Source organism: Poecilia formosa, unplaced genomic scaffold, assembly GCF_000485575.1.
Source record: "Poecilia formosa unplaced genomic scaffold, Poecilia_formosa-5.1.2 Scaffold124, whole genome shotgun sequence".
Lineage (NCBI taxonomy): Eukaryota > Metazoa > Chordata > Actinopteri > Cyprinodontiformes > Poeciliidae > Poecilia > Poecilia formosa.
In genome coordinates, this window is record NW_006800063.1 from 1,259,924 (window position 1) to 1,281,000 (window position 21,077).

Below are 21,077 nucleotides of genomic sequence, written 5' to 3' on the forward strand. Positions count from 1 at the left end.
GTGTACATGTTCTGAAATAAATTTAATTTTTATTTCAAGCTATACACTTTTCCTTGTTGATATACTATCTTTTCTTGTTGTTTTTGTTGTTTGTAGTCAGTGAGCTTCTAATCGTCTATCCCCTTTTCTACAGAACACAATTTCTACCATGACTGGCAAATAATTCTATTCTATTCTATTCTATTCTATTCTATTCTATTCTATTCTATTCTATTTTCCTTGGATTTTATTGTGTTCAATGCTATGTGTAACAATTTTCAAATGATTAATTTCTAATTTTTCGTTTCAAAATTAGCAACGATGGGTGTCAGACTACAGCCGACACACTATAAATTTTACATAACCTGAAGACTGACTCAATGTGTAAGCATTTAAATCACTTTTAAATCAGTAAAATGTAGGAATGAACCCCGGAACTTTAGTTTGTGACTCGCTGATGCCCGGTACAGAATTAACGTTGCACCACGAAGCTTCCCCTGAATCAAGCGAACTCATTCAGGCTTTCTGTTTGAAGGTAAACGGCCCTCACAAGTTTAGTTATCGTACTGAGATTCATCGGTTGCCGCAGAAGTACTTATGTGAACATAATTAAACTGAGTTATTTTTTATGTTTGGCATGTTTGATGAATTATAGGCATTAGTTCCCTTTGATGCCTGCGCTCGGTAGCTAACACGCTTGCTCACTGCTAACTTATCAGCCGCTTTCTCGAGCGCATTCAAAACCAGAAGCTTAACGATATAATTTTCACTGATCTTTAATTACCTTTATGGATCAAATGTGCTTAATAAATGCCTAATATGTGTTCGCAGGCTGAACGTTTAAAGATGTTTTTGACCAGATCGGAATATGATAGGTAAGCGCTGCACAAACTGCTTTGTCATTTATTGAGTGTCTCAGTTGTAAACTAAAAACAAATAAAAGGGCTGTGGTGCTAAGTTTAGCTTTTTTATATACACATATGGGTAGGCAGCATGACGAAACAAAAACATCCAAAAGGAATTTATTTCTTTGTTTCATATTGAGCGTTGCTGTTTTGGTAGTTAGCTAACAGCTAACTATCCTGTTATAGGTGAAAAAAAAGTTACTTTCACTTTCGTTATTGAATTTTTGATCTTCCTTTTAAATTTGACTGTGGATACATAATTATTATGTTATGGGTTTACAATTGTTTCGACAAAACACTGTTATAGTTAAACACATGGTTTATGAAAACTATATACATTAAGCTTAAATTAACAATTATTAAATGAATCTTTTTTTTTTCCCAGAGGTGTAAACACATTCTCACCAGAAGGAAGATTGTTTCAGGTTGAATATGCCATAGAGGCAATAAAGGTGAGTACTTGATGCATAGTTTTTTGGCTTGATCAGAATGGCTTCATTTTGATCAAGTCCTTAGACTGGACATTAGTTATTTAAAGTCAAGCTCATTGCTGATTTTGTTCTCTCAGCTTGGCTCCACCGCCATCGGTATTCAGACATCAGAGGGAGTGTGTCTGGCTGTGGAGAAGAGGATCACCTCTCCGCTCATGGAGCCCAACAGCATTGAGAAGATTGTGGAGATCGATAGTCACATTGGTATAAATATATAATTAAATGGTCTAACTGCTTGGTTATTTTTAAAAATTCTTTCAACCTTTCAAGATCCCTGACAATATTCTACAACAAAATATCAAACTATGGTACGCAGAGAGTGTTTATTTGAAGAGTAGTTAGGCAAGCCACTTGAACGGTAACACAAGTGGAAGAGGAAGAGGAGGACATGAATGTGTATTACTGCTGTGCAGAAAATTAGAAAGATGTAGAGGTGTGTGGTTATGGAAAGATTAGACTAAAATGGCACGTTGAAGTCAATGTTGGGTGTTGAAGGAAGCAAAAAGAAGTCAGAGGATGAGAGTAAGTGCTCGGGCAGCTGCGTTTTGTTTCAATTGAAGTTTGTGTTTGTTGTAAACCGGAGCAGATGAAAGAGTTGGCAGATGAGCACGTTGACACGACCGGCTAACGTTGCATAAATGGGCATCAGATAATGTGACTGACAGACTTTTTCTAAAATTTAAGATGCTGTCAGAAATTAGGCCTTGAGCTCCTAGCTTAGGAAGGAGGAGAGATTAGACGATTTGCGACACAAAAATAATAACTGAAGCAAAACAGAACCGCGGAGCGAGAGGGAGAGAGTGGAACTGGTTTTGTAGAAGATGTGACGATCCAGCGATTCTGAAAAGTCTCATGAGAAGTTGTGACCTGGCTCGTAAAGCACAAGTTTTTGAACACAGTCTCTAAAATAATGACAAATTTGATTTAACACGCCTGTTTAACCACGTTGATCTTTAGACAGTGGACATCAAAGTCATTTTTGTCATCTGTTTATTACCCACCTAACTTCTTGCTGTGTTACATGAAGAGTTAATATTGCTGCTTTAAAAAACAAGCTTTCTGCTGGCAAAATTATTTATTTTTTAACTGGAGCTTTAAAATTATATTAATCTGTATCGAGAGCTTGTAAGCGGATCCTCAGTTGATGCTGTGAGGATCCAGATGTGACTTTTTTTTTTTTGTCTTTTCATTCAACTTAATGGTGACAAGATTTTGACATTGTGGTTTGTTTTTAAAATGTGTTTGGTTAAAATAAGAGAACTCGGCGGGAGGTATAAACCTAATTATTTTTTAAGCCAAAGTACATTTTTATTGATAACAATAAGTTTTAATGTTTTCACACTGAATTAGAGTGCCATTTTAATTCAGTATCTCATAATTGCTATAACTCTTGCTTTTTAATATTCCACCAAGTAATACTGTACAAGTTCGATACGGTTTTCTGTTGCAATGGTGAAAGCAAGCATGAATATTCATCCTCCAATTTCCCGTGTTTTTCTGCACTCCAGGTTGTGCCATGAGTGGTCTAATAGCCGATGCTAAGACTCTGATTGACAAAGCAAGAGTGGAAACGCAGGTATGCATTTTGAGCTCCGGCGTAAGTTCAGTGGGAGTCTCAGCGTGGGGTTTGGATGCTGTTAGCTTGGCTGTGTCTATTGCAGAACCACTGGTTCACCTACAACGAGACGATGACGGTGGAAAGCGTGACTCAGGCCGTGTCCAACCTGGCGCTGCAGTTCGGAGAGGAGGACGCCGACCCCGGGGCCATGGTCAGTCACCTTAACCATCTCTGGATCTTCTTCATTGGGTGCAGATGAGTAAAGCTGCGCAAGTCGTATTTAACTTGTTTTTTTTTTTTTCCTTTGTGTTTTGTTCAGAGCCGACCCTTCGGTGTTGCATTATTGTTCGGGGGAGTGGATGAAAAAGGACCTCAGCTGTAAGTACTGATCATTTTGCAGCCTTTGATCATTTTAACATGAGTCTCTTTATATAACTTTTGTTTGCACTTCATTTCTCTCTCTCCTTCCCTTGAAATGCAGGTACCACATGGACCCTTCAGGAACCTTTGTGCAGTGTGACGCCCGGGCTATCGGCTCTGCATCAGAGGGAGCACAAAGCTCTCTGCAAGAGGTTTACCACAAGGTACTGGGGACGTTTTCCTTCCTGCTCGTTAAGTCCTCTTGCATCCTCATACGAGCGAAACGCTAAAAGTTCCAATATGTCTTTTTTTTTTAAAAGCAAGGGGGGGGAAAGAAAAAATTCCACCGAAACTTTCCTACATTTTGTCCAGTCTCGACCACAAACGTTCACAGTTTTGTTGTGATTTTATGTGTCAGGACAACACAAAGTAGCACATAACTTTGTGGCAGAAGTAACATCACAGATGGCCTTCAAAATGCTTTAAACATCTAAAAACTGTGGTCAAGTCCTGACTCACTGCCCTCAGTTTACATCTAGCAAAGTACTGTCCATCTTTGTGTAAATGTAAGTTAGGGCTGTGCAAAATCAAGAAAATAAATAATTTCCATACTACTTGTTAAAAAATGGCGATGATTGTATAAATTGCCATTCATCTTCATTTTGCAGATATTTTGCTCGTAGGCATCTTACCACAGGCCTGATATGATAATATGCAGAGCATGAATGCCTACTTGAAATTTAGTATCCTATCAAATATTGTGTTATAGCAGTCCTTTGCTATAACGGTAACGCACACGCTGATACGGTGGAGACAACTGTGATTTGATATCTTGTCTCAAAGAGCTTCATCTCAGAACCACGGTTTCCCGAGGACAGCATGCCAACACATCCCATCAAAACCAGGTCATCCATTTAAACAGATGAAATGTTGAGGATCAGATTAATCTGAAGAAGCAGAGAAGCGGCCTAAGATAGTTATGGCGGATCGGTAGAAATCCATAATTCAGCTGGTTGAATCTGTAGCCTTCATGGAAGAGCGGCTGGAAGAAAGACATTGTTGACTGAAAGCCAAAAAAAAGAGTCTCATTTACAGTTTGCTGCAAGCCATGTCCAACACAGCAATTATTCACTACTTTTATCTGTCACGCAAAGTTCCAGTAAAATACTTTTTTGTGGTATTTGACACGGTTAGTGGGTGCGAATACGTTTTGTTTATCGTTTGCATATTTAGTCCAGGAGAGGGGTTGATCTTTGCCTTATGATTATTAAATCTTCTACATTTTGAAACAGAATATTTCAATCTTCAGCGGCGACGTTCTGCTGTAGTTGCTGACCACTGAAGCTTTTTCTTCTCCTGCAGTCCATGACATTAAAAGACGCCATCAAGTCCTCTCTGACCATCCTGAAGCAGGTGATGGAGGAGAAGCTCAACGCCACCAATATTGAGGTTTGTTCCTGAATCCAAAGCTCAGTTACAGTTACGTTGCTGTGATGTTGGCCACTGTGGGAGCCCACTTTATTTGTCTCTTTCAGCTGGCCACAGTAGAGCCCGGCAAGACCTTCCACATGTACACCAAAGAGGAGCTGGAGGACGTAATCAAGGACATCTAGAGGAGAGAACTCTTGGTGGGAGTTCTGGGCTGAAAAGAAGGGGGGGGACACTTTGGTGTCGCTACGTAACCACAACTTTCCAACCCACCTGCAGCATTCAGTTTCTTTTAGGAGGCTTCTTATTTGTAATGTGCTAAATTGCCTCTTGTCTAAGCAGTGTGTGATTGCCTCTTTCCAGGAGCGTGACCAGCACTTACAGCTGAATGAGGGGAGGGGGTTAAACGTGGGGTCGGGAGGGATATCTTTTGTTACGGATCAATACTATAATAAAAACTGTTGTATTCAGAAAGTGGCTGACTGTTTTTTTGTTGTTGTTTCAAGCAGCAGGGATTAAATGAACACGTTTAATTTGATTAAATACAAAGCAGTGGTTAATAGGTGACAGTCAGTCACCTATTAACCATTGTATGTCTGAGTAATAAAGTCAGTACTCAGACATACAACATTTATTAGGATCCCCATTAGCAGTCGCCGTGACAAAGGCTGCTCTTCCTAATGTCCAAATCATTGATCTCTTGCCAAAAGGGTTACAGTTCTGTTTGTGCCCAAACTTCATACTAACTCTGCAAGTTGCTAGGAGCTTCAAACTGATCTGTCCAGATAAGATGAAAATCAGACAAGGGCTTGTTTAGGATTCCCATCAAAGTTAAACATTTTCAATGGCTACTTTAACTCTATGTCATGTTCAAGAGTGACAATGTTCAACACGGGGCTGGGGAAAGTCAAATGAAACGTCACGGAGATGCTTTCTTCCCCCAGGCTGTCCGGTTAACAGCCCCAAAGTGTCCAGATCAATGCCCACTAATTATTTGACCACTTGTGGGGGAACATTTTATCTATTTTAGGCTAGTATCTCATGACTGTGTTTATAAACCTTCTTAAACTTGTCTTTCTCTTAAAAACGCTCAACTTATTTCTCAACAAATGTCATATATTTAAAATATATTTGGGTGTGTGTGTTCACATTAGTAGTTATGGTAAACAAAAATTTGAAACAAAAAACAGAGCTTTTTAATAGAGATAGAAAATGATCATTTTATCCCTATTAGGTTGGTTTGATCTTATATTTGTGGATATTAATTGTATGTTCCAAGGTGTCTTGGTGCTTAGAGATGGTATTTTGAATAAGGTCAGCTTAATCCAAATTGGAACATAAACAAATGAATGTATTGAAATATCTCTTATTATTTTGCAGAGAGCAATTTTCTTATTTGCTTCCGATTCACACATCAAATTATATTATAATAAAATGTGCTGAAATTGTCTGCTTATTTTTAAACATCTTATAGTCTACCTAAAAAAAAAAAAAAAAAAGATTGCTGTTTTGATTTACATGAGAGTGTGTTCCAAGGATTCATAAACTTATTTTCCACTCGCCTGTTTGATAGTAAAAATATTCATGTTGTGTAATCCCATTTCTTCCGGCCCTTTATAGTTTCTTGGAACGCAAACAGATTCACAGAATAAATCCTTTAATGAAGGTTATTTGCGGGCTTTCCACGAGGGGGCAGTGTAACGCTAAAAAACAAATCTTCCCTCTGGTCGAGCTCTCGTCCAATTAGATTGCAGGTCTTTCTGGGCCTAACCAATCCCGCGCGGCGGTGGATGGGCCGTTATTAAGAATGCTTTCGGAGATGAGGGGCGGGGGGAACATGTGAAGAAGCCAAGTGGTGGGACAGCGGAGTTTGCTCGCAGTGTCCCAGGCTGTGCGGTGCCAGCTTTTGTTTTGTAACCGTAATGATCGTCTGCATTTTGGCGCTCGGGTTGTTTTCGTCTGCGCTGGGCAGACATCTGCAGGATGGAAGCGACTTGTCCCGGGTCAGGAGGCTGCACGGAGAGCCCGGTGATGCTGCGGAGCGACATGGCTTGGAGAGGAGGGAGCTGTCGAGGCGCAGCGCTGGACTGAATGAGCAGACATGCACGGCTTTGCGTGGTGGAGTGGAATCCGCGCTGCAAAACAGCACCAGCATTGTAAGTGACTGTAAACCAGCAGGGATCGGTTTATTATCGCCGAATAAGTGAAAAGAATCTGGTTAAACAGTTGGTGAAGTCACGCAAATACACCGTGCTTCTCCTAAATCACTTGTAACAAGCTTGTAAACTGTCTGGTTAGACAGCCTGTTGCTACTTTAGGAGACTGGTGAATCGGTGCAACGTGAATTCGTCAGTTTCTTCCCTGGAATTATGTACCACAAAAAATGATGGAAAGGAAATATTCTTGAACAAAATCCTGTTTCTAGTCAGTTTATTTAAAGTTGTGTGATATCAAGTAACAATCTCAGCTGCACCTGTCAGATATAAAATGTTCAATACTGTCATGTCCACTGTCTCTAACCATTTTATTTGCCACAACTACAACATCATCGTCTTGCAAAAATAGCCACACTTCTTGAATTTTTCCACATTCTCTCGTACCCACAAATGTAATGGTGTTTTATTGGCACCTTATGTGATGGCTCCACTAAAGGTAGCATACAATTGTGAAGTGGAAGGAAAATGTATAACTAGTGCCCATCTGTGTGTAATTTAATTGCAGTATAGATGCAGTGGTTTTGTGAAGACCTCAGAGGTTTGTTAGAGACCAATAAGGAACTTAATGACGACCGAGGATCACAGTTTACAGGATAAGCTGGCGAGATGCGTGAAGGAAGCACCGTTTTAATCAGTCATATAAAGAATGAACCACAGGAGAATTTGTTAATTGGGCAATTGTTAATTGTTCATTTTTGCAAATGTGGAGAGAAGAAAAACATTGTTTAAAGAAAGTCGTGAAAAAGGCCTGTTCACTCCACAAGTCGTTCAGGTCACACATGCAACTTCTGGCCAGATGAGACCAAACTAGAACATCTTGGCCAAAATATGTGCAAAAAAAAACAAAAAAAACAAAACATGCAAAAATGCTGCATGGACGTTTCCCTGAACACACTCGGCAGCATCAGAGGACGTTTGTCTTTTGCACTGACAATCCTGGGTAAGTAGGATAGGATTATTGTTGCTGGGAAGGTAGGTGGAGCAAGAACATATAGTGGACACTGGTCTCTATGTGCACTGGATGGGAGGAGTCGGAGGTGCAAGAGCAACAAAGTGCGGTTACGCAAAAGGAGGCTCAATACGAATGCACACCACACTTTTCAGTTATTAGTAAAACATTTTCAGTTTTGTAGGTCTGTCACACAAAATCATTAAAGTTGGGTGGGTGTAACTTGATGAAATGAAAAAAATAGAAAATAAAAAAACCAACAGGTTTGGATACTTTGGCAAAATGCTTATTTTTTTCCCCTGACTGATCCCAGTAACGGTCAGTGCAGTTTAGGAGGAAAGAAGAGTCATTTCCAAGTGGAAATTCTTTAACAAGCAGAATCAAATTTGAATTGGCCACACGTAGAGACGCAGAGCCTGCTTGGACAGAGAAACTGTAATTTGAAGAGTAATTTTTACCCAGAGCTGTCAGACAAATGTAGTGGAGAGAAATAGCTGAATAATTCCTGTTTAGACAGGGAGATAAATGAAGCAGAAAACCCACAAAACAAAACAAAACAAAACAAACAAAAAAAGCGAGAACGCAAATTCGTCCAACCAACTCGACTTAGAATTCGGAATACTTCTTATATTTAGAAATACTTCTCTCTTAGGTTTCTTGAAGTTTTAAAGGAAATAAAAAGTCAGGAAGAGGCACTTTGCAACACAAATGTTTCCAGTTTATATACAGAAATATATGTTCAAATGCGTTAAATCATATCGGGCTGATTTAATCTTAATTGCATATATTCCAATTTGAGCTTATCTATGAAACAGTGGAGTCAAGTTCAGTTTATTATGGCATTCATTTTGCATCATAATCACCATGCACGTGGAAACAGTAGAAAGGAAAACATCCCTTTAACAGGCAAGTTAAAGGGGAGATGGATGCTCACCAGTATAAACTATCCCTTAAATGATTCCTTTTGAAATAGTTACTGAATAACTCGACTAATAATTTAGCCGGTTCGCAAACCGATGGATGTGGTTTTTAGCCGGTGTGCACGAAGCTGATTGGAAACCAGAAAAAACTGGCACTAGGAGGCAAGAGAAGTTGGTGTTCAATGCAGGAAGCATGAGTGTCCATTGGTCAGAATTAATGTTGATACCTTTTCTGTCGTAGTCTTTGTCTAATCGATTTAGACAAATGTAGGTCGTCAGTTCGGGTCAGTTTCACTAACTCCGCTGACGCAGGTTGGAGCGAGGATCTAATCTGCGGTTTTTGCAAACTGTCGATTTTTAGGATATTAAATCTCAGGGCATCAGTGAAGTTTTAGTTGTTTTTTTTTCCGATTTCACACATATCAAAGATTTACGTGTAACTGTAGTCTTACTTGGAGTGATATTTTTTGAAATGTATCTCCTATTGGTTCAGTTTTCTCCTATTCCTTTATCCTTATCCTTAAGCAGACAACAGAATCTGTTTTCGCCGCGTCACTGCCGTAATCGAGGGCACGATAAGGGGAATGCGCAGCAATAACAACTTTATCCGAAGCTGTTTGAGGTCTCACAGCTCAGTCTTCGTTCCGTTGTGTGTGAAATGGCAGATGTTACATCATTCCTGCGGTTCAAACACCTGGGTTAACTTCTGCGCATGAAACCGATTCAGCGTGCTCACAGAGATCAGACTCTCGGCTCCTCAGGGCCTCTGGAACCCTCCCAGACATTCCCCTTCTCTTTTTTTTGGTTGTTTGCTGAGCTTGATCCCATCTTCTCTGCCGACCAACGTCTGGTCTGTGGTCATCAGATCTGCCGTATAGATTACTGTTTGCACCAGCAGGTATCCTCACCTGGCTCTGCCTCTTGCTCATTTTCCGCAGCTTACACCCTGATAAATTGCTCTCCATGTTTTGACAGCCAGCCCAAGCGCTGGAGTGTTTATTTGAGTTTTATTTCGCTGACTCACACAGGTTTCAAGCTAGCCGGTTGTGTTTTCGTTCCGTCTTCTTGTTTTGGGCTCCATCCTGCTCTCTGGTTCTTTGGCAAAAAAAACAAAAAAAAAAACAAAGAAAACAGAAAAAGAAAATACAAGCTGGGTCACAGCAGAAAAGGAGCAGATGATGTTCCACGAAGGAAGTGGAGAGAGAAAGACCTGGACAGCAAGGGTCAGTAATTCTAATTTTATTTTTTATTCCATCAAAGGTAGATTAAAATTACAAGAATTATTTTCATTTGTAAAACATGATTTGTTATTAAGGAATGTGAACTTTTTTAATGGAGAATAATACACTCTTGTGGAGCTCAAAAACCTTTTTTTCTTTTCCAGTAGATCAATTATTCTTTATTACAACGGGTCTCAAAAGTTTACTGATCGCTACTAGATGCCAAATTTTTGTGTCTTAAGTAAAAGAGAGCTGTGCTGCTTAGTCATTTCATTTTCCACCTTCAATTTGACAAATGCAACTTTTTCCTTAAGTAATTTGCCGATATGCCTGAGCATCCCAGTCTTAATCCATCGTGTTCAATGGCACTATGGCTTTTGCTGTCTGCTGTAGCGATTAGGAAGATTTTCCAGAAAGCATAGGAGTGCTTTTATAGGAATTTACCATTTTTCTAGAAGTGCATTTGTGAGATCAGACCCTAATGTTGCACAGGAAGACCTGACTAACAGCTCCTGCTGTAATCGGGGCTTGATTTGTGTTTCGGTGCACAGTCACGTTGGGAGGAAGCCCCACGCCTTCCAGCTTGGGGAAGAGGCCAGTTATTGTATTGTTATTTTATTAACTCTTAACACCTGCCACCTGGAGCGTATTTTAATGAACTTCAGTTCAAATTAATTACAGTTGTATTCATTTTACTTCACTTGGGCATGTCTTAATTGAGTTCTAATTAGTTCAGTTTCACTGAACTTTATTTAGTTCAAATCTGTGCAGTAAAAAAACTATTTGATTAATTCTGAAAGTGAAATAGATGTTGTAGGAGCTGCCATTTTCTCAGTTTCTATATGTTTAAGACTCATTATAGATGTTTCTGACTGGGAAGGGAGGATCTCCTTTACAGGTTTGTTACAACAGCAGATCCAAGGAACTCTGACTGAAGACTTGTTGTTGGAGGACTTTGTTGTGCAGAAGATGTTCAGGGTTGTCTGTCAAACTTTTCATATTAATGAACCATTTCTATCCAACATGGAGTGAGTTCTAGCTTTAAGTTTCTGGCCCTGACATTGACCCCAATAGATGACTGTCGATGATTTTTCTCGTTTCTCAGCAGAACGAAAGAAGATAATGAGCATCTTGCTTCAATTACTGAAGGATCTAAGCTTCCTTGAGGAATACTCTCTGCTATGTCCTTTCATGTCACATTTTGTCACATTGATGAAGTGTGACACAAAGTATCTCTGGTTTTTTTTTCTCTCTCTTTTGACATATAAGCGGGGTTTAGTGAACTTGGATTGTTTGCGTTACATTGGGATTGGTTGGGTCCTAATGCACATCCAATGAGGCACTGGACGTGGTGTTGGTGTTGTGGTGTTGTGTTGCACGTGCAGTGTCAGTGCTGGTTGTAGAGAGGTTTTTGTCTGGTATTCAGTCTTGGGGACTGACCATCGAGGGTTTGAAGAAGTGACAGTGTGGCACCATGGCTGGTGTTGCCTTTGTACCTACCGGGGGGGGGGGGCAAAGGATATTTTGCCCCTCTCCTTTGATGGGATGGCCACCCTGTATCCCCAGTTTGCTCCCCAGTTGAGTTGCTTTGGGTTGTTTTCAGATAGCGTTACATGAGTGTCGCCTTAATGGCACCATGGGTGTTGTTTCTTGGGCCAGATGTGGCACCCTGGATTACAATTGCTGCTTGCTACTTGCAATAGACACCTTCAGTTCTTTGAGTCTTGTTTTATTTCCATTTTTTTTATTTATCCTCTTTTCTTCCTGTCTTTCTTGCTGTTGAATGTGTTTTTCGTATCTGCCAAGTTTATCTCTGTTGTGGCCTGTCCACTTTGTTGCTTGAATCGGATTTGTTGTGCCATTAAGTCAGTAAATGCAGTCGTGCAGTGAAAAGGATATCTTACGCTCCTGCAGCAGAGCAGTTCTGATCTGACACAGCCATGCAATCAGATCCACCATATTCTTTTCATGAGCTATCTGGAAAGGACACACACACACACACACACACACACAAGAAATCATTACATAAATAAATAAATCTAATACACATACAAGATATTCGGAGATACAAAAGCAGTGCAATATTCCAGATAACATAACGCTGACATTTGGCTCAAGATCAAGATATTTTGTTCATGGACATCAGATACTGAATCTTTTATGTCAGAGTGACTTTATTTCTGATAAGCCGACTGAATTAAGTGTTGTGCCACATCAGTGACCGAATTAATTATTACTGTTACTGTTATTTTAACCATTAGTCACATTTCTAAGTTTCATCATTCTGCCCCTTATGTCATACTTCACCATTATAAGTGCAAACAAGAAAAGCTAGGCTAGCTGTGGCTAATTTGTTTACAATCCAAAACATCAAATTGGATTCCTGAAAATTGACCCTTGGGGTATAAAAAAAAAAAGCTGCCAACTTCAGCAACAGAATTACTAACACCTGTGGTATTTCTCAGCTAAACACAATGAGTCGTGATGTAATTCTTACACACTAACGACTAAAGCCGGTGCTGCCATCCTTCTGTCCTCATTTCAAAACATGGCCTGTTGTTGTGATGAGCTTCTATTCTCTCACCGTTTTTCTGGGTGTACACAGCTTTGAGTGTTTAGATCAGAGACTTAAAGCTTGACCTCTTCTTCTGAAGTTTTGTGTGTAAACAGGGCTAAAGTCGAACGTTAAGGCCCAGCGCAGAGGGAATAAGGACTTCATTGTATTGGCATCCCGACCTCTCTGAGAGGACGTCACCCACATTCGGGGCCGTTCGCCTTCATGCCGACTGTGGAAGTCTGCGAAGGCATATGTGTGTGTGTTTTTTTTCTAATCGCTGTTTCTTGGTCGCTGATCAAACGCCGCTGTCCATGTCGGAAAAGCTCAAAGCTGAACGCCCGGTGTCAAGAGTGAAGCTTCAGATAAAGGGTTGGAGAGGCTTTTGAGGAGCAGATCTAGACTGCATTCATCATGTGGTGCAGCAGCATGAGGTCACGTCTGTACTGAGACCTCATGTAGGGACATCTCCTGATTTTAGCTTCTTGCTAAGACAATGGCTTGGTAGTTCTCAGTAAATCTACTTTATCTGCTACGTTATATGCTCATCATCATTTACTAAAAACAGATTGCTCAGTCGGCGAGTTGTTCAGTGACCTACGATCATCCAGTCTGATTTGGTCCAGCTGGATTTTCAGAGGGTCAGATATAGATGCAGTGTCTTTCACATTTGTCACATTGCAAAATATAAAAGTCATGATATTTTGGGGGGCATTTTACGCAACTAAAGAAGATAGTGAATAATTGTAAAGTGGAGGGAAAATGGTAGGTACAATTTTTTATTTATTTTTTTTACAGTAGCAAGCCTGAAAAGCGTGGATTGTGTGCTTGCATTCATCCCTCTTCATACCCCAAAATCCAGTGGGACCAAAACCAACCAAGAGTTTCAGATTTTACCTAATCTGACCTTGTGCTTATAAGGATCTTCAAAATTTGATGGAAAATTGCATAAGATTTTAGAAGAGCTATGGATTCAACACGTTCGAATGACACGCAACTTTTCATGAAGTGTGCGATGAAAAACACAGATTCAAATGATCAAATTATGCATAACATTAATAGAACTATGTTACTTAATGCATTTTTGCCAAACAGTAGCAGAAATTTCCACCCCTAATTCTAATGAAGTACAGTGCTTCATTTGTAACTATCAGATGAAAAGACTGTCAGCATTGAGCCAGGTCCTGGTTGGTTGTTAGAAAAGTGTGTGGTTTCTCTGGAACTTGTTAAGGGACATAAATGCAAATATAAGAGTGGGTCGTATGCATGATATTGACCTTGGAATTAAAAACAAAACAAAACAAAAAAAAAAAATCCACTAAATTTAAACTTACGAACCAAAATCTTGTGTTCCATAAACTTTCCACTATGGAAAAAGCTCAGATCAATTAGATCTTTAAAAGCCCTGAACTGATCGACTTAATCCTTGTACGTACCCTTCCGATTAACGCTTTAGCTTTAACTCAAACTCCAGATTCAACTAGGCCTCGGAGATGTGTGAATGCCACCGACTAAATTTGATTTCATGTAGGAGTTTCAAGAGCCGCGTATAGCAGTGTCACTGAACCAACAAAAACCGGCACCGCTACGGTTGCCAGCTCTTTAGCTGATCAAAAATAGGGAAAACAGAACAGATGGACGATGGGGAGAGTGTTGTGGGATGATTTATGCAGAGGAGACTGAAATTTGTGTTTGCAGAGTTGGACAGAAGAGAGCAGGCCGGTTTCCTTTTGGGCCTGTTTACAAGGAATTTTTCAGCTCACAGACAACAGACCATGCAATCTTCTGCAGATTTACAGAGCTTTGCAGAACTCCCCCTGAGCCTGCACGTACCTTGTAAACATGCCCGCCTCATCAGCTGATGAGCGAAGGGAGGGAAAAATAACAAAAAACAAAATAAACCTTGCTGCATTCCGAACAGTGTGAGACAAGGCCTTAAAACCCACATGCGTTAGAGCCACAGCGGACGAATGGATGAGAATGTTGTTTCCAGTCGCAGCACTTGTTTTGAAATCAAAACAAGGCTCTAAACTCTCTCTCTCTCTCCCCCTCTCTCTCCACCGCTTCTAGTATTATGTCACAGCTGGTTTTTTCCATGTTTTTTGTTTTTTTTAATATAATTTTACCTAAAATCCTCAGTTGGTTGAGAAATGCATTTAAAAGCATGCTAACGCTAACAGCTACCTTTTTATTTTGAATGAATGAATTTGAGTGGAGTCTGTTCAGCTCTAACGTATGTTAGGTGTCCTCGGCAGTTGCTTTGTTGTCTGACCTAATCTTTGTGATTTACACAGGAATGTAGGTCACACATGCAGAGTGCGTCCAAAATGGCGGAGTTACTTTGGACAGTGTGGACATTCTGTCCTCTCAGCTGGTGTGTCCGCTGCACAAAGAAACAACAGGAACGCTCTCAAACCATGTTTAGTCTACATTTACCTTTGGGGGGTGGTTCATGTTTTAAAGCCAAAATAGTGTTAAGCAAATTCCATCGGCATATTTTACCTTGTTCTCTGTCGACTTGTTCCGCGTGAAGATTGCTTCACCTTCTCAGTCTCGTCTCTTCTCGTTTCAGTATACGTTCAAAGTGCGCTCAATGGGCTCACTCTCGCTCGCCTGGGTGGGAGACGGATCAGGGGTGAGTTTTGTTCGCATGTCTATACACTGGTTTGCAATGTATTCAGGTGCGTTTAACTTTCCGACCAAATGTGACGTGGATTTCTTACTTAGCTCTCTTTGCTTCTAAATAAAGTCCAGGGCAACCAGGAGTGCCTTAATTAGAAAATGCACGTGTTTGTGTTTGAATTTAATCTCAGCGCAATTGCTGAAATTAAAAGCTGTTCTGTGGTATAGTGGTATCTGTGGTGTAGTAAAGTGGTATAAATAAAAGCCATTTGATGAGTTAGAAAGGCCTAGTCAAATTTGAGACACAAATCCAGTTAAGGATTTGTAGCAAAATACGAAGATTATTATTTCCCATTCAGTCTGTTTGAACTTAAAGTATATTGCAAAGATGGAAAATTAATTTCAATACAGATGCATTCCACACTTTTCAGATTTTTATTAGAAGAAAATGCTTGAACCATGCGTTATTTTCATTCTCCTCAATCCTCTCCTACTTCGGGTCTGTCTTCTTGAATTCCTGAATAAAATATTTTGAGACTTACACACTATATTTAGGTGTATCTATCTATATAAAGTGTACGTATATGAGAGCTGTTGTGCAACACTTTTCTTCACAGGTGCTCTTGGTTCTGACAACGTTTCAGGTGCCGTTGTTCTTAATGCGATTTGGCCAGTCTAACCTCTACAGGAGGTGAGGAATGGCTTCTTTTAACAAAGACGGATTAGTCGTGTTTTAAGGTTGCCGTGTTCTGTGCGTCTGAACCAGGACTTCTGTGTGTGTGTGTGTGTGTGTGTGTGTCAGTGAAGACTATGGGAAGACGTTCACAGACGTGACTAACGTGATCAACCACACTTTCATCCAGACGGAGTTTGGCATCGCCATCAGTCCGGATCATTCAGGAAAGGTGAGGCCTCCGTTAAGAGCCGCTGTTGCATCTTGTATTGTGTCTTTATTTTTATTTTTTGTAATATACGTTTTTTCTTTTTTAAATCATTAAGTCATTTTTGCTTGGATTCAGGTGATCCTGACTGGCGATGTGTCTGAGTTCGGTGGGTTTCGACTTTTTCGCTCGCGGGACTTTGGTCTGACCTTTGAACCGACGGACCTGCCGTTTGTGCCCCTCATTCAGATGCTGTACAACCCCGGGGACTGCAACACACTTCTGACACTCAGTATCACGGTAGCGGCACTCCGTTTTGCCAAGAATGTTGAGTTTTAGTGGAGCTTAACTGGACCTCCCCGACTCTGCTGCTTACTCTTCAGGAGCCGGTCATTTTACTCCTGATCCACATTATTTATGACTAAAATTTTTATTTATTTTTTTTTACTTCCTTTCCAGCTGGACCTGTGGCTGTCTGATAACTTTGGCGCCACCTGGAGGAAAATACACAACAGCGTGTGTTTGGTCAGATGGTGAGAGTTTCTCTCAGAATATTTTCTAGTATCAGCTGCTGAAGTTTCACCTACATTAAGAACATTTTAAATAGTAAATTACATAAAACATGTTACTGAAATAGGCCTAATAAATGAAAGGGAAAGAACAGATGGCTAGCCTCCTGACAGACATAGCTGTAGCTGAGCTGTGGTGTTTTGACGTGGACCATATGGGCAGTTGCCCAGGGTGACATTAGAAAGGGAGGAGGATGAGCAACAGATTAAAAAAAATAATATAACTTATCCGTCATCATGTTATCTTGTCTTGTTCAACAGAAGGCCTGCTGTTTTAACAGCTCTAATCTTATCTAAATGACTAAACCATGACATGAGAAGTGTTTTGGAAACTACCAAAAGTGTTACAAGGTTGAACTTGTGAAGGAGCGAGCACTTTTCCGAGCCTTTTTTTTTTTTTGACTCAGTCAGTTTCAGACAGATAAAAATATAACATTTGATATGCAGATTTTTATCCTTGCTAACAAAAAGTAAAACAATCAAATGCAACAGTAAGCAATAAATGATTACAAAATGTCATTTGATATTATAAGAAAAAGTCCAACAGAGTATAAAAATATGAATTATGAACAAAACATCAAAAGTAATTTGGGGGTGGGGAGGCGAAAGTTTTCCACATATTAAACACTTTTACTTTTATAACTCAAACATTTTAAAATGTTACTTAATTTCATTTCCAGAAAAATAAAAGGTTTTATGACACCTGTTGATCCTGCGAATATTTATTCTACGTTTAATTCTCAGAAATGTAGAGAGTAAAAAAATAAAAAAATCACAAAGTTTACTGCTCTGTTGGGGAAAACAAGTCATGGCGTTTTACTGCTTCAAAAAAAAAACAAAAACACATTTAAATCATCTTTTGGCTCTAGAGTTCATTGCTAAGTACTGGTGAAGTAATACATTTAGAGTATTGCCACAGTTGCTGACTGAAATAAAGTGATGACCAACAGATTTTCGTCATGTTTGCGCAGTGCAGACTGCTTGTTTGTGCCCTGGCGGTCTCCACGCTCGCCGTTGCTTTTTCTGCAAGATGAACGAGCGTCGTTTTTTTTTGTTCATTGTTTTCCCAGCTGTTCTCCTCTGCCTCGCTGTTCACATGGCTTTCCTGACTCTGTGCTCTTTTCTGATTAATCGGCCCACGGTTGCTTATCTGCGCAGCCACCACAGTCATTTTGGGCCCGAGCCTTACACTGACCACAAAGAGCAGAAGCTGATGTGGTTCTCAGGCTGAATCACGACTCGGGAATGTGTCTCCTATTCAGCCTGCTGTCCTTGATCCAGCTGCAGTGTAAAAAAAAAAAAAAAAAAAGTCATCCTTGTCTGAAAGCAAAAGCTTGGAGTGCTGGCTGGGAGGATAAAACGAGTGCATTAATAAAGCCATCATATTTTTATTTTTTTTTTAACCTTTAAACTAGGAAAGTACTTTTTTTTTTTAAATTATATTCAGGCTTTCTTCTGTTTCTCCTTCTCTTGTTTCAGGGGTCCAAGAAACAGCATCTACATAACAACCAACACCAACGGATCATGCAGTACGATAGGATGATACGGTGTTGTATATTAACATGTAATTCAGTCCAATTATTATTATTTTTTTTAAATAATTCATTTTCCTTTCAGATGACAAAGGGATGCTAGATTTAAAGAAAACAATGGACTACGGAAAAACATTTCACACAATTGCATCCAGAGTTTACTCCTTTGTCCTTGGAGGAAAATTTGTCTTTTCGTCCATCATGACCGGGATGGTATGTGTGTCTTTTATTTATTTATTTATTTATTTAATTTTTTGGCTCATCATTGTTTTCCTTCATGGAAACTAAGCAAAGGTTTGTAAAGTACCCAGTCAACTGAGAACTTTCCAAGCTGCTTTTGCGCCGTCTTAGACATTACGTCGGATAAAATTTGCTAGTGCACCTTAAATCAGGCATGTCACGTGTGTTTTTTTTTGTGCGTTAGGGTACAGAGCGTGTGATCCATGTCTCTGTAGACGGCGGGGATCACTGGAACATCGCTCAGCTTCCTGCTGTCGACCATCAGCAGTTTTACTCCATCCTCGCAGCCAATCAGGACATGATCTTCATGCACGTGGATGACCCCGGAGGTCAGCGTTAGTGAGCCATGCGTTGTGCCGATCGTGTCTAGAGATGTCGACCGTGTCTCTGATTTCTGATCGTTCAGATAGCGCATAAGCCCTCACCCACAGGCAAAGAAAGATTCCTGAAAATCAGAGCAGCTTTCTGTAAGGATCCACTGGTGGGTCGCAGTGTAGAGCACAGACCTTAACACTGTGTGTGTGTGTGTGTGTGTTTCATGTCCTGTCTGGGGGCAGACTCGGGGGTTGGAACCATCTACGTGTCGGACGACAGAGGAACTGTCTTCTCTAAGTCACTGGAGCGCCATCTCTACACAACCACAGGAAGCGACACAGACTTCACCGCCGTTTCTTCCCTGCGGGGCGTCTACATGACCAGCATACTCTCAGAGGGTGGGTCAACATGAACCTAATGTTATTTTCACTGAGGGAAAAAATCCCCCAAAAAAGGACAAACTCATCTTAAACCGTGGCTGTGCTCACACAGCAGGCAAATGCAACCCACATCCCACTTTTTCTAGGCTGCATTATATTTAAAATGCCTTAATGGGGTTTCATATTTTTTATTTTCTCGGCTGAGGATCTGCTGTGTGACACAGCTGGTTTGGCGCTTTTATGTCCTTCTGGCAGACGGCAACATGGAGACAGTGATCACGTACGACCAGGGAGCCAAGTGGCAGCCGCTGCGCAGACCCCAGAACGCCGACTGCGACGCCGAGACCTCCACCAACAGACCCAGCAGAGTGAGACGAGCTCCCGTCGCTTTGCGGATGAAGTGTCGTGAAGTTGCGTGTTTTTTTTTTTTTTGATGAAAGTGGGGGGTTTTCAGTGCTCCTCGTCTCAATGTTACAGTGCAGGCTTCACATATATGCCTCGTACAGCACGGCCAAGAAGATGAACGTTCCCATGCTGCCGCTCTCGCAGCCCAACGCGGTGGGTCTCATCTTGGCTCACGGTAGGACAGGAAAACACACAAACATCCTGAACAATTCAGCTTTGAACTGTCTGCTGAATTGTTCTTCTTGCCGCCTCCTGTTCCCTCTCTCCAGGCAGCGTTGGAGACTCGGAGTCTGATCTCGCCCCTGACGTGTACGTGTCTGACGACGGGGGCTACTCGTGGCTGCGCGCTCTGAAGGGTCCCCATCACTACGCCATCCTGGACTCTGGAGGACTGCTGGTTGCCGTGGAGCACACCAACTCACCTATCAACCAGATAAAGTGAGATTGTATCTCTAGGTTTTACCGTATTTTATTTTGTTTATGTTTTGGGTTTTCGTAGCCCAGATGTTATGAGCAAGCTTTAGTCTGATGCCCTTAAGTAATTAGGACTATTTTCGACCTTTCAAGTAAAGAGGGCTGAATATAAATGGACGCCACACTTTTAAGAATTACATTTGCGGGGAAATTTGACAAATTTCCTTTGTCTTCCTCTCTCATATAACATTTCAATAAAACACATGGAAGTTCTTGGTTGTAATTTATTTTAAAAAAAACACACACAAATTCACAAATTGAATGCCTTGCAGGGTGCTACAACTTCTCCCTGCTCCCCTTCAGGTTCTCCACAGATGAAGGCCAATGCTGGCATTCGTATAACTTCACCAGCGACCCGCTGCACTTCAGCGGCATGGACAGCGAGCCCGGCTCCCGCTCCATGAACGTCAGCCTGTGGGGCTACAGGAACGACTACACCAAGTGGGTGGTGATCACCATTGACTTTAGGAAGCTCCTCGCCAGGGACTGTGAGTACCGTTGAAGGAACACACACGTGTGATGTTGGATTGCAATGCATGAGGGCAGGTGCGCTTCAGCTCAGGGGCGTCTGTCGCCGTGCAGGCAATGAAGGGGACTACGAAGAGTGGCTGGCTCACTCTGCAGACCTCAGTGGCTCGAGCGATGGCTGCGTGATGGGCTTCAGAGAGACCTTCTTACGCCTGAGGAAAGACTCGATGTGCTGGAATGGAAGAGACTTCGCCGTTACCAAGAAGCACTTGCCCTGTCCGTGCTCAGCGGCAGATTACCATTGGTTTGTCCTTCTCTCCTGTTATTGCCTCGGTAAAATTGAAATGTACAAAAATAATTTTAAGTTTCCATATAGAATATTCTTGTTTAAAAAAATAAATAAATAAAAAATTAGTTTCCTTGTTTTAGGAAAATTGTGTCACGTTTTTTATCAATCTAATAGGAACGATGATGATTATATGTGACTCGTTGAACATGGGGCGCAAAAACCTTTCACCCGCAGCGACTTTGGTTACTACCGGCTGGAGAACAGGTCGGAGTGCGTGGAGCAGAAGGAGCTGGTGGGTCACGCTCTGGAGTTCTGCTTGAAC

At 41.0% G+C, this 21,077-nt stretch overlaps 2 protein-coding genes and 1 long non-coding RNA gene across 6 annotated transcripts in view; 2 read left to right on the top strand and 1 right to left on the bottom strand.

Annotated features, from left to right (window-relative positions):
- The first annotated feature begins 416 nt into the window (after window positions 1–416).
- On the top strand, window positions 417–5,195 carry psma5 (proteasome 20S subunit alpha 5). The gene is made up of 10 exons (XM_007561275.2): window positions 417–514; window positions 811–854; window positions 1,270–1,336; window positions 1,453–1,579; window positions 2,884–2,951; window positions 3,037–3,144; window positions 3,253–3,311; window positions 3,415–3,517; window positions 4,656–4,742; window positions 4,829–5,195. Exons 1-10 carry the CDS (start codon window positions 437–439, stop codon window positions 4,904–4,906), a joined length of 819 nt encoding a protein of 272 aa, XP_007561337.2. The 5' UTR covers window positions 417–436; the 3' UTR covers window positions 4,907–5,195.
- Window positions 5,196–6,537: 1,342 nt separating this feature from the next.
- Window positions 6,538–21,077, top strand: part of LOC103144340 (sortilin) — a 17,938-nt gene continuing 3,398 nt past the window's right edge. The window contains exons 1-16 of one of the 4 annotated variants that reach the window (XM_007561278.2): window positions 6,538–6,877; window positions 15,153–15,215; window positions 15,820–15,893; window positions 16,005–16,107; window positions 16,222–16,383; window positions 16,543–16,616; window positions 18,132–18,181; window positions 18,270–18,397; window positions 18,609–18,753; window positions 18,982–19,137; window positions 19,375–19,487; window positions 19,597–19,699; window positions 19,794–19,962; window positions 20,302–20,486; window positions 20,581–20,770; window positions 20,990–21,065. In XM_007561278.2, coding sequence (XP_007561340.1) covers window positions 6,644–6,877; window positions 15,153–15,215; window positions 15,820–15,893; window positions 16,005–16,107; window positions 16,222–16,383; window positions 16,543–16,616; window positions 18,132–18,181; window positions 18,270–18,397; window positions 18,609–18,753; window positions 18,982–19,137; window positions 19,375–19,487; window positions 19,597–19,699; window positions 19,794–19,962; window positions 20,302–20,486; window positions 20,581–20,770; window positions 20,990–21,065 — 2,025 coding nt within the window. In that variant the 5' untranslated portion in view covers window positions 6,538–6,643. Of the gene's footprint in view, window positions 6,878–14,156; window positions 14,955–15,152; window positions 15,216–15,819; window positions 15,894–16,004; window positions 16,108–16,221; window positions 16,384–16,542; window positions 16,617–18,131; window positions 18,182–18,269; window positions 18,398–18,608; window positions 18,754–18,981; window positions 19,138–19,374; window positions 19,488–19,596; window positions 19,700–19,793; window positions 19,963–20,301; window positions 20,487–20,580; window positions 20,771–20,989; window positions 21,066–21,077 lie in introns of those variants that run through there. The other 3 variants (XM_007561276.2, XM_016676019.1, XM_016676018.1) reach the window with 3 other exon arrangements.
- LOC107837236 (uncharacterized) lies at window positions 9,611–15,146 on the bottom strand. Its single transcript, XR_001663246.1, has 2 exons — window positions 15,017–15,146; window positions 9,611–12,003 (listed from the first exon to the last, which is right to left on the bottom strand). It is a non-coding gene; the product is annotated as an uncharacterized LOC107837236 (long non-coding RNA).